The 12,110-nt window shown below is 37.7% G+C and overlaps 1 protein-coding gene across 1 annotated transcript in view; it reads right to left on the bottom strand.

The window, feature by feature from the left end:
* Positions 1–12,110, bottom strand: part of dok6 (docking protein 6) — an 86,760-nt gene that overhangs the window by 19,947 nt on the left and 54,703 nt on the right. The window contains exon 3 of the mRNA XM_038267357.1: positions 4,488–4,602. Coding sequence (XP_038123285.1) covers positions 4,488–4,602 — 115 coding nt within the window. The remainder of the gene's footprint in view (positions 1–4,487; positions 4,603–12,110) is intronic.

Raw genomic sequence — 12,110 nt, 5'->3', positions numbered from 1 at the left:
GTTTGGTGTTTGAATTGTTTTTTCCTGTTAAGTGAGGAAAAATAATTATAATTTCCCCCCTGTTGAATTCTAGGATATCTATGCACACCATCTTACCAAACTGTTCAAACAACATGTATATTTTCCCTTTTTGAGAGAAAGGTCTGTACAAGTATTTTATTGTAATAAAGGAACCCAGAGCTCCTGCAGTTGTAAAGCAGGAGGAACATTTTTTTGATTTTTCAACTAAAACGTTAAAAAGTGCAACCTATGCTCATTTTAAGATGTTGTCCCCAAACAAAACGTCTTCTGGCATGACACTAGTTTTCATACAACACAATATCCTCAGCTTTGGACATCTCACAGAGCTCAGCTCAGCCCATTACCTGAAACTATACAAATATACTGCTATTGACCTAAACTGATATGTCAAGCATTCCCATTGGTAATCAAAACAGAAGCCAGGAGGCTCACGGTTACTTTGGAGGAGCTGCAGTAATACACAGCTCAGATGGAAGAATCAGAAGAGACGAATTGGGAAAACTGTTCAAATTTTACGTTTTAGAGAAAAAATCTAAGCAAAACATTCAGTGCCTTGATTTGTAAAGAAAAAAACAAAAAAAAAACAGGCTGTAACTAAAACAAAAAGTCCTATAAGGTATTGACACAGAATAGTGTATACAAAATATTTTTACATTATAATTATTGGGTAAAATAGGTTAAAAATATGCAATACTAATAGGTGGGCCATGCCTTCGGCAATGGCCCCCTAATAATATGATTTGGAGCAAAATAAGAGTCCTATATGAATAATATACTGGAAAAAAATCAAAATCTAGATAAGTCATTTTTTCTTAAAATAGGTGCATTATCAGGATCAGGATTAAGGAGGTAAAATAAACATTTTGCCAATACAACAGGACAATTTACACTTAAAATAAGAAAACATAATTGCATTGTCTTATTTCAAGGGCATATTATCTAATTATCTTATTTTAAGAGTAAAAATACTCATTTACCTACTCAAATTAAGGGTATATACACTTAATTTAATATATTTTTTTACTTATTTCTAGATCATTTTGATGTCACAATTGAAAAATTCACTCCTGCATCATCCCCTTTGGGACAGTGGGCTGCCACTGTGGAATGCCAGGGGAGGAATCGGGGGTTAAGGGTCTTGCTCAAGGACCCAGAGGTCAGGCTGTGGGGATCGAACCGAATACTTGCACTCTCCTCAGAGCACAAGCGCACTGATCTAACCACTAGGCCAACACTCCCACAAATTAAAAGTACTACCCTGATTCCATTTTCTAAACCACTACTCATCAAAGGCTTATGCAATAGGTGTAAGAGGTGTTAAATCAGTCAAAGGGAATTTGATAAAAATAGTGCCATTATGTAAGAACCCCACAGTCAGGTCAGTTGGAAAAATGCTGATTGAACAGAAGGGTTAAAGAAAGATCTGCTGCTATCCGAAGCATACAAGAAAGCACAAACAGAGCAGCTCCAGCAATTCAGCTCTTTCCTTGTGCTTTCATTAATTCCCCTTGCTATGGCCTTTAAGTGTTTCTTAACTCCCACACTTTTTAAGGCTACTGAGTGGAAATTCAGCAAAACAAACACTTCATCAGCAGAGCTGCATTCAAGCTCCTCTATGTGCAGCACATCAGGAGATACGGCAGGAGGGGAGCTCTGTGTAAAGGAAAGGTGAGCGAAGGAAGGAAAATTTGCAACGTTTTGTATTAATGAGAGTGTACAAACAGAGAAGAGGTGGTGTGAACTATGCAGGAATCAAATCACTCCTTACTACTTCAACAGCAGGAGTCATTATACAGAGAAACACAATATGTATATCTCCGTGCATTCATATCTGTCAGAGGCAACTCCTCGCAGGAATTCAAGGAGCTGACATTTTCAATGGTAGTCATAACTCAAGGTCACACTCTCATCTTTCTTTATGTGCATATTTGACAGTTGCACCCAGAGCTGTCAAAAATGCACGATTATTTTATTTTTCCTGCTCGCTTCATTCTGTGGCTCATTGACAGCACGCTGCTTGGGAGGATGCAACAAAAGTTTTGTTTTATAAAGTGACATTATAAGAGATTTGCTAAACACCCATTTTCTAAAAAAAAAAAAAAAGAACTTTAGATTTTATTCATACATATTTAAAAGATGTCTTTCAAAAAAAAAAAAGCACACCGCTTGACAGTTTCCATCTTCATACTTGCACACCATCTGTTATTGCAAGGCAATGTGCCAAATTAGAGTTCTATAAAGGGAAGTCCTAACGCTGTGCGGTTGTACTTCTTTTCTTCAATAATATCTAACAGCGGAGGGAAAGGAACAAACACAAAAACTAAACTAAACAAACCACACTTTTAGCAGCTTAACCATCCTTGCATGGATTGTGGTTTAGAAAATGCTCCGCACAACATTGCTAATGGCGCATTTAACCAATTTATTTGTGTTTAAAAAGATGGAGCACAAACAGTGTAAGACATTTTTTTTTTTTTTAGTTAATAATATTTTATGAAGACATGCTTTTCACAAAGATAGAACTTTAGAAATCATCACCGTTTTTACAACTGCTGTGTCTAACTAACCTTAGCAGTAGCCAGATTGATATGTGCAGAACTCAGTTTAGTTCTACGTTATTAATCTGGGAGGGCTGCCCTTCAGTCTGTCTTTGAAAAGGAGGGATGTTTAGTACAATACATGCCAGCTAGGGTTAATAAATCAAACTTTTTCCAAATCCTGTTGGCAGAAAAGCACAGATATCTTTCCCATCAACAAATGCACAAAGAGCTTCTCTTTTCTCCTTTTTTAAATGAGAAATTGTCGCCTTTTTAGCTGAAACGGAGTCAATTGCGGTATCAACAGGTGAGTCCTCCAGCATATGCTTGTAATGCAATGCAAGGCCGTTCTGACTCGCCATTCCTACATGTCCCGCCCCAAAAAACACTGCTTGCATGTCATTGGTCGGACTTGCTGGTTGCTACGAGATGGATATATTACTGGGAGTCTTTCAAGATGGATTTGTTTGTGAGAAAGAAAACTCAGATCTTGCAACAATGCAACTGGCAAAACTACAAATGTACAATAAACAAACACTATATGTATATTTAACAATCTTCACTGTAATCGGAGAATTTTCCAATATCAATATTGGATTGGTGCATTCATATTATTTGCTCTTTTTGGGAAAGTGTTTTAGAGAAATATCCTTTTCCAATTTGGTTGAGAAGCTTTATGTCTAAAGAGAGTCAATGCAGCAGAAGACATGTCTCCTTTAGAACAGAAGTGCCCAAGTCCTCAGGGGCCAGTGTCTTGTTTGTTTTAGATCTGCCTTTGCTCAAATGCTGCTGATTTAATTGAAATTTGTCATCAGGTTCTGCAGGAGCCTCCTAGTAAAGAAAATCGTTCGATTCATGTGTGCTGAATCAGAGAAACATCTAAAACAAGCACAACCTTTACAGACAAAAAAAAACATAAAACATGAAAGAAAAATAGATATGGAAGTTTCATTGTTTGAATTTATCCATTTATTCCTTTACATTGGACATAGCTGAGAACTTACTAATCTTCTGTCCATCAAATTATAAAAGAAAAAAAGCAAATGTTCAAAAACAACAGATGCTCGATTCCACCTTAATGGAACAGAGCCAAATCCAAACACTACTGATGATATCACGTGATAAAACACCCGGAGGTGAAGATGTTCTGCGCAGGAATGGGATAAACAGTAAAGTTCATACCAATAATAATGCTAAATAGGCTAAGTTAACCCTGCAATACAAACTAGGTGCTAAAACTGAAACATGGATGGCTTATCTGCTTTTGCAAAACAAATGTCACAGCTGTCATTCTATAATCAGGTTACAGTTTTATAGCATGTTTAGGTTTGCAAAGAGTCTATAAACGGTTCTAAGAGGCTTTAGCACACATTAGGGAGCATGAAGGGAATCATATTTTCATTAGAAGGTTTTGCTCTTCAAGCATCCAGCTTCTAAAAAAGCTCAGCAGAAACACACCAGCATAGCGCACGTTTGTAAGAAGCAACATGATAAAAAATCTTTTTTTTTTTGGCTTTAGGCTTCAAGGCTTTAAGTAAGCTGCATCTCAGCTTGCATGTTTAGGTCAGGCTCTTCTTCGGCTATCCACCCACCTACAAGAAGCAATCTGTGTTGTTACAGTGCATAATTTGGTTGAAAAGCAGCACAAATTCTCCCCGATATTGGTTTTCATACCTGCACAATGAAAATCGATATTTCAGAGCCCATACGCCTACCTCTTAATACAGTGACAAATGATCATCACTTCACTAAACACTGATTCTCTAAAGCCTCCATCTCTCTTTCTATTCTGACCCAACATTCTCAATTATTTTTCCAAATGTATTTCTTTTTTTTTTTTTGCTTTAAACCAAATTAAGCAGAGTACGTCTTCATGCTGTGGTTAATAGACACAAATTAGATTTTTTTATTCAGAAAAAAACAACTCACCTGATTCACAGGCAAATGTCTTGGAGGTGTCATCGCAGAAGATGATCGCGACAGCATGCTTTTTTGTCTCCCTTGGCATCCGCGTGATATTCTTGATGTTATGGAGCTCAGTGATCTAAAAAAAGTAAAGGAAGAGAGAAGCAGCAACACCTCAATGAACACTGCAGCAATAACCGAACAGCTTAATTGACATCTTTGCAAAATGCAGCAGTACCTACTGATGATAATGTTCAGTAGAGGTCTATACTAAACAGAGGAGGTGATATTAAAGAACAAATGATAGGAGAGTTAAAAAAAGTTGATTTAAACAGGAAGAAATAATACTAGCCGGCTCGCTGCTCCACTGTTTTCTGCCTTTTGGGCAGTTGTAGAAGTTGAGGCTTGCCACACAGGCATTGTTGTGATTCTCCTTGAAAATACTCTTCCAGTTAATCCAGAGGAAAGCAATCATATGAATCTAAATCACTTTACCAGGTGGCTTATAGTGAATGAAAAAAGAGAAGATAACATTTTACTGAATATCACCAGCATTCACGGGCCATTTTATTCAGCAGGTTTCCTGCTATTCACCCTCTCCAGCAGATAAGGCCCATTACATTAATGTAGTCTATTGTGTGCAAACTATAGGCACCTTGCCAAACTGTTACAAATGAATTAGCTGGGCTCATTGCCCATACAGTAAAGCTTGACTGTTAAAGGTTAAAAACACTATTGCACACACACCATATTTGGACTACAGGTTTCTTTGTTAGATGGGGTCTTTCTACAGTATGAGACCTTGAGCTCAACATTTAGGTCCAGACGAGGTTTTTATTTGTACTCAAGCTTTACCTCTGTGCGCTTTAACCTAACCATGTGGACTCAGTATGTACAGTTCAAACTAAATGTATGTTCTAAGGTTTTGAAGATGCACTGGAAACATTTTGGGGGGGTTTAAATGATGGTAGAACAGCTGCAATGAATTTCATAAACGAGATATTTGGTTGATTTGTTTGAATTTTTTTTGTGGATTTTCACCAGTTAAAAAAAGGCTTTATTAGTTTCTGAACAAATTCACAAATTTGCAATAATTTGGCACCACACCACATTTGGCTCCGTACAAGTTTAAGTTGCTTTGCTTTTAAAGCAAAGTTCAAGGGTTAACAGCTGAGTCCTAAATCATTATTTCATCTATTTTGTAGACTACATTAATTGTTCTTGACAGCTGTCACATTGTTTTTTTTGTTTCTGTTTGTGTGACTGCTCCGCTCAGCATACTTCTTATCACTGTAACCAAGTGGCTAATTCTTTTTCTCATCTAAGCAGAAAAAAATTCTTCAGAAGACTATTAGATTTGAATATTGGCTGTAACAAATTTCCTACAAGAGCTATAAGATCTATTTTTCTTTACAATCATAAATTCTTTTTTGATTATACGGTTGATGATTTAAATTAAAAGTATAAAAAAATCACTTATGAGTCATGAACAACTCCTGGGCAACAACCCAGTAATTCTGTTATGATCCGCCATTTTGGGATTTTTGGTTCTGTTTAGCTTTCACTTATGGTTTTCAATTAGGCTTGGATTTATGTCATTCTGTTTTTACTGTTAGGAGTTATCTTTTTTGAATTACTTCTTAGTATTACTGTTCCTGTTTGGTGTTTTTTTTTTCCTATTCAGCAGCCCTTGGTCTTTGTTCTAGTTTAATTTTTGTCATTCCTTGTTTATCTTTAGATTATATTTCCCAGTTACTCTCCATTGCCCCCTAGTGCCATCTTCCTTCCCATTGGTTTTCTTTCCATTTGTTCTTTCTCTGAACACCTGTTCCAACTCAGATCATTACTCAAATCTTTGTCCTGTTAGTCTCCTCCTCAGTGTATATATATATACCCTTCCTCTGCAGTTTTTCTTTGCTGGATCGTCGCCATTATGTCATGTCTTCATCCAAGACAAGAAGTTCCTATGTTCCTTGAATATTTAATTTTGGACTTTGGCTTCAATAAATCTGCAACAATCATCTCAGCCTCAGCCTCTGCACTCCAGCTACAAAGTTCTCCATTCACTGACACATTGTCTTTTATTCTCCCCATGTCTACTGAAAGCAGCTTATTTATTTGATATATATCCCTTCTTTATTTGCACTATGCTCATTACACCAATCCCCAATTGTTTTAATCAGCCCAATTTGTGTATAATTTGTGTAAATGTGTGTGTTAGGGCTGAACAATATGGCTTAAAAATCTAATGTCTGATTTTTCCTTCCGAATTCCGATAAATCAATCTTTTTTTTTTCCTTATGTTTGATAGTAAAAATTACATTGCAATTATCCCCATTGAGAGGTGACCTTAATTTAAAGGACAATGCATTTCAAGCTGTGAAAATGCTTTTAAAACCTTTCTTCATAACAAGCAATGAAAATATAAGTAACCAAATGTTTGCAGCTCATGGTGTTACACAGTTAGCTAATTTATTTGTTTTAAATACACCTTTAAGAGCAAAAAGTGATAACTTGATGTGAACTGGAGCTGTGGAAGCATAATAAATGCATTGGTGGAAAAAATATCTTGATTTTCCAAAAATTTGAACTGATCTATTTTATCTATTAATTCAACAGCCCTGGCATATACAAACTTAGAAAAAGCTGACATTGCTTTTTAACCATGCTTCTTCAGAATGATTAGAAAAAAATAAACTAATGAAAACGTCCTGGACAAAAATGATGGTAAAGCTAGAAAAGACGGAAAATAATGTGACCAGAGAGGTTAAATCAAAGTGTAAGAAATAATTAATATCACAGGTGTAAAAAAATTTGTATTCAGTTACTGGGCCTATATATGTGGCTACAGGTGCTCACTGTGCTGTTTGGTGACATGTTATGTACCACATTCAACATGAACCAGAGGAAATGAAGGAAAGAGTTGTTTCAGGAGATTAGAAAGAAAATCCTAGACATGCATCTTAAAGGTAAAGGCTATAAGATCATCTCCAACAGCTTGATATTCCCGTGAGTAGAGTTGCAAATATACAGAAATTTAATATCGATAGGACTGTGGCAAACCTTCCTGGATGAGGCTGCAGGAGGAAAGTTAATGACAAATCAAAGAGATGGATAATCTTAATGGTAATGAAAGAGCCCAGAAAAATAAAGAGATTAAAGGTGAACTTAATGCTCAAGGAATATAAGTAGCTGTGTTTCCATTTCAAATATGTGCAAAACTATGTTTATTTTCTGTTAAACCATAAATACCAAATTGAAGTATTTTCCTTAAATAACAATTAAAATTGCATTTGAATAAGTTTTCTCATGCCATAATTCAGTAAAAAACATGGCAGCAGCAGATGTAAACACATGATATATATCCAGCCACACAGCTCTACTGGGCACCATAATCCCCCTACTACTCCAGGTTTTTACGAAGCACTAAGGTCTGGCTGCAGATCGCGTGACACAGGAGATGCAAAAAAAAAGTGCTTCTATTGCAAATTTGTGAAAAATAACAATTTCACTTTGAGCTGGAAAAAAAAAATACTTTTTATCAGAAATTAGCAGTTTTTTGTTTTTTTTGCAGTGTTTCAATTTAGATACCGGTAATTTATTTTCATAATAAATTTGCACAATTTGATGGCTAATGGAAAAGCACCTCAAGTAAGATCGCACCACCCGTTGCTATTTGAGCCAAAATCTACCTATTTGTAGACAACCATTGAGGACACAATTGTTAAAAAAAAGATCCTGAAAAAGCCAGACTGAAACTAAATGTTGAGTAACCATAATGCTGGGAGAACATCCAATGGACAGATTAGATAAGAATGTAACTTTTGTCCAAGATTATTAGGTATTATTACTTCTATGTTCACAGATGGAAAAATTAGGTGTATCAAAAACAGATCACTGTCTCTACTGTGAAACACGGAGGAGGCTTTGTTATGCTATTCTGAAGTGGCCTTCTATAAGCCCTGACTTTAAACCTATTGAACACCTTTGGAAAGAGTTGAAACATGAAGTAGAGGACTGCGTGGGACAGATTTTCCAGTCCCGTGCCCGCCCGCTCCCGCAGTGTTCAGTCCTGCTCCCGCAAAGAATTATGATTTTCAGTCCCACTCCCACCCGCAATTCCCGCATGATTCCGACGTTCGCCTACTGCTCAAGGCAATTCGCATCTTTAGTTTGTGGAATTAAACACGCTGTGCTTAGCTGAGCACATTACTGGCTGATTCTCCACAGCATGTTGCATGACTCGCGTTAGGTGGCACAAGCTGCAATATCCAGCATATTGTGATGTATACATACTGTATATGATAGACTGATAATTTATTACTTTATTTTATATTTTATTTTATGTTTTAAAGCACATTTTTAGTTTGCCGGACTGCTGCCCACACCCGCACTGTGCGCTCTCAATCCCGCCTGCACCCGCAATGAGCTTTCAATGTTTGTCCCGCGCCACACTGCTTTGCGTTGGGTCCAGCGACTCAACATGAAGTTTGGAAAAAGGGGCTTCAAACCTGAGACAACTGGGGCAAAATCCTTTTTGCCTGCGAGTTTGGTCTAGCCTCGATCAATGCCCCAGGCCCTAGAACTGGCAGGCCAATCTTAGCGCAGAGATGTGCTTTCAATTTTTGGATGCAAAGCGGGGTGGGGGGGGTGTGACGACAAAGCTGCTCGAAGCTAGAGAAAGCACAATAAGGAAGATGGCAACAACTAATAAACAGTAGCACCCACTGCGGCAGCAGCAGCTTTCAATGGAGCGCTCCATTGAAAGTTCTCTTTTCTGTTGCTGTTGTTCAATAACAGGATGTTTTAAGATCATTTGAGGTGAGAATATTATACTTTAAATCATTACTATATAGTCCATTTACTGATTTAATGTGTAATTAAAAAAAAACAATTTCCGAAGTTGGAAGGACCGCGGCAACCAGCGGACGTCCGAGGCTAACGGCAGCCGGGGCTATCCGCAGGACATCTGCAGCAGCCCTCTCTCGACATAGTTGTGTTTGAAGGACTGCTGGCTATGAAGGCAATTTTTGACCCAGCTTTGGAATCAGTTTTGGAAGGATTAGACTTTGGGTTTTCATTGAAACGTGAGCAGGAAGAGGCTCTACGCTCATTCATTTTTGAGAAGGACGTATTCGCCATTTCACCGAGAGGCTGTTTGTTTACACTCCCCCACCAGCTTTCTGTCACGCTTACGACATCAAAGTCAGTTGCGCTCATTGGTCAGAGCGTTGGCCAATAGGCACAGACAGGGTTTGAAAGACAACGGGTTGTTCTCATCAACAATCTTCCGATGTCTCATTCATTGGAGTCAGACTAAATAACACGTTTAATCTCACATTTATTCTGGTTTATCAGGATAGAGTGGACCAATATCCCTGCTCTGTGTGGGTGGGTGGGTGGGTGTTTGTGTGTGTGCTATCTATTCTGAAGCCTGTGGCTAATTTTGTTTGTTGCCTTATTGTTGTATTACTGTATATAAGTAAACATATTGAGAGCATTGTACAACCCAAAGTCAAATTCCTCATAGTGTATTTGTGAACAGACCTGGCAAATAAAGCTGGTTCAGATTCTAATAATACCCTGCAATCCCTCTGAAAACATGATTAAGATCACAGCAAGAATGTCCAAGCTTTTGTGCAGTCTCTGTTCTTGCATCAGTTTTCCAGCTTCTGCACAAGGCCCTAAAACGGGCATGTCAGGTGAAATGGCACTTCTTAACCAACCTTGCAAGTGAGTTTCAGAATGTGTCTCCTGTGACTGTGTTGGCCCTGTGATGGACCACTGACCTGTCCAGGGTTACTATGTCTCTTGGATAACCTCCAGAATGATTAATGTTGCGCAGCAGTGTTCTACTGGGTGTTTTGGGGCTTGGGATTTAAATGTCAGCTGTGTGAAAGAAAAAGGTTGAATCCCAGGATCTCCTGGCGTCGTTGTATTTCCAGCATTTTCAAAAAATGCATAAGATACTGTACATTAGATCATTTTCCTTCTTCGGGTAACAAATGATCATCTAATAATTTGCTGATAATAAATAAGAGTATGATAACACAAAGTAGTAATTAGAAAATTAATAGAACATTCTCGCAGCAGCAAATTAGAAATTGCTATTACTTCATAAGCAAAAAAATAGATGCTGTGAAGTTATAAAAGTGGAAAAAAATAAATGCTAAAGCTCCAATTTTCTAGAAATTTTGCTGAGCATTGTTTATTTTTACTTATCTATTTATATTTAAACAAAAAAAAAGTATAAAATCTAGGAATGTGTCTCTCCAAATTGTTAGTATTTCCTACAATTAATAAAAGTGAATAAATCAATAGTGTTATTAATGGAAAACTAGAAATGTGTCTCTGGGATGGGGGAATGGGGTGGAGGTGGGAGTCGAGGGGTCAAGGGTTACCAAGGCTTTCCAATTTCGTGGGGCCTAAAGAGCTCTGCTACCCTCTAAGGGCAGAATGACATGAGAAAAAAAGAAAAACAGAAGAGTAAACAAACATTTCTCATTCAACATTTAGCCTATGCCTCTGGCTGTCGGTGTAGACAGAACTCCCCCACCTCTTCAAAAAGGTGCAACAAACACTAATTCTGTTCACATCTACATACCTATGAGGAATAGGTTTTTCAGTGTTAACATGGATCAAAGTAACAGTCAAAGCCTGCAGGCAAAGGATTATATATGTTTATTACTGTCAACTAACAGTATCGGGGCCCTGTGCATCTCAGAGAAGCAGATTCATTTCTGTCACTAATGGGCTTCATGTACTGCTCCCTGAACTTCAGCCAGCTCTATTGTTTCCTGTCTTTTATTATTGGACAAGCTGATTAATCCAGATGTTTCTGACTGGTTACAGAGGTCCTTTTCTTCTTAACCCTCTTCTGACTTCTGCCTGCTCTCTGTTTTACTCTTCTACGTAGATTTCTCTCCCTTCTCTCGACAGAGTTCTTTCTATCCTGGTTCCATATATCGAAAACTGAGTTGTTGAAAAGCACACCTAAGCCTGGAGGTCTTTGCTCATAAATCACCACCAACAAACAGCAAAGCAACTGTTTTATGAAAATATTAACTAAATGTCACCGGTCAGTTCTAAAACATCTTCAGACGAACCCTTGGTGATCCCTGGAGAACAAACGTACCAGTTTAGTGCCTTGCAAGGATCTTTCAAACATTCAGTTAAAATTTATTTTAATCTCTTTCACTCATGCCAGCTGTGACCAGCGGTCTTGTCATACTTCTTGTTCATTAGCTTGGTTTATGTTAAATTTTGGTTCCTCATTTTTAGTAGGACAAATCAAATCAAAGCTCTTTTTTTTTTTATGTGGGCACAAACCAAACTTTTATCACAATGATAAGACCAATCCAAATAAAATGATCGATTAAAAGAGACACCACAACAACAATTGTGACAACTAAAATCAGCTTCTTCTTCTGTTTAAGAAGTGGTGCGCACTGTTCCTCATCTTTACGTTATATACGACCAGCTACCATAGCAGCAGTTTCTGTGCACAACCTGCTCACTCGCCTCTTCTCCCACAATAACAGTCTAAATGCAACCATTTCCCCTCTCATTCATAAAACTGTTAAATCAGAGACATTTCCGGGGACAACCTTAACCGGTCGGCTTGGTCAGGTCTTCCAAAACGGGGAC

This window comes from Cyprinodon tularosa, unplaced genomic scaffold (assembly GCF_016077235.1).
Source record: "Cyprinodon tularosa strain WSP-4 unplaced genomic scaffold, ASM1607723v1 ctg670, whole genome shotgun sequence".
Taxonomy (NCBI): Eukaryota; Metazoa; Chordata; class Actinopteri; order Cyprinodontiformes; family Cyprinodontidae; genus Cyprinodon; species Cyprinodon tularosa.
This window is presented reverse-complemented; position numbering and strand designations above follow the sequence as displayed.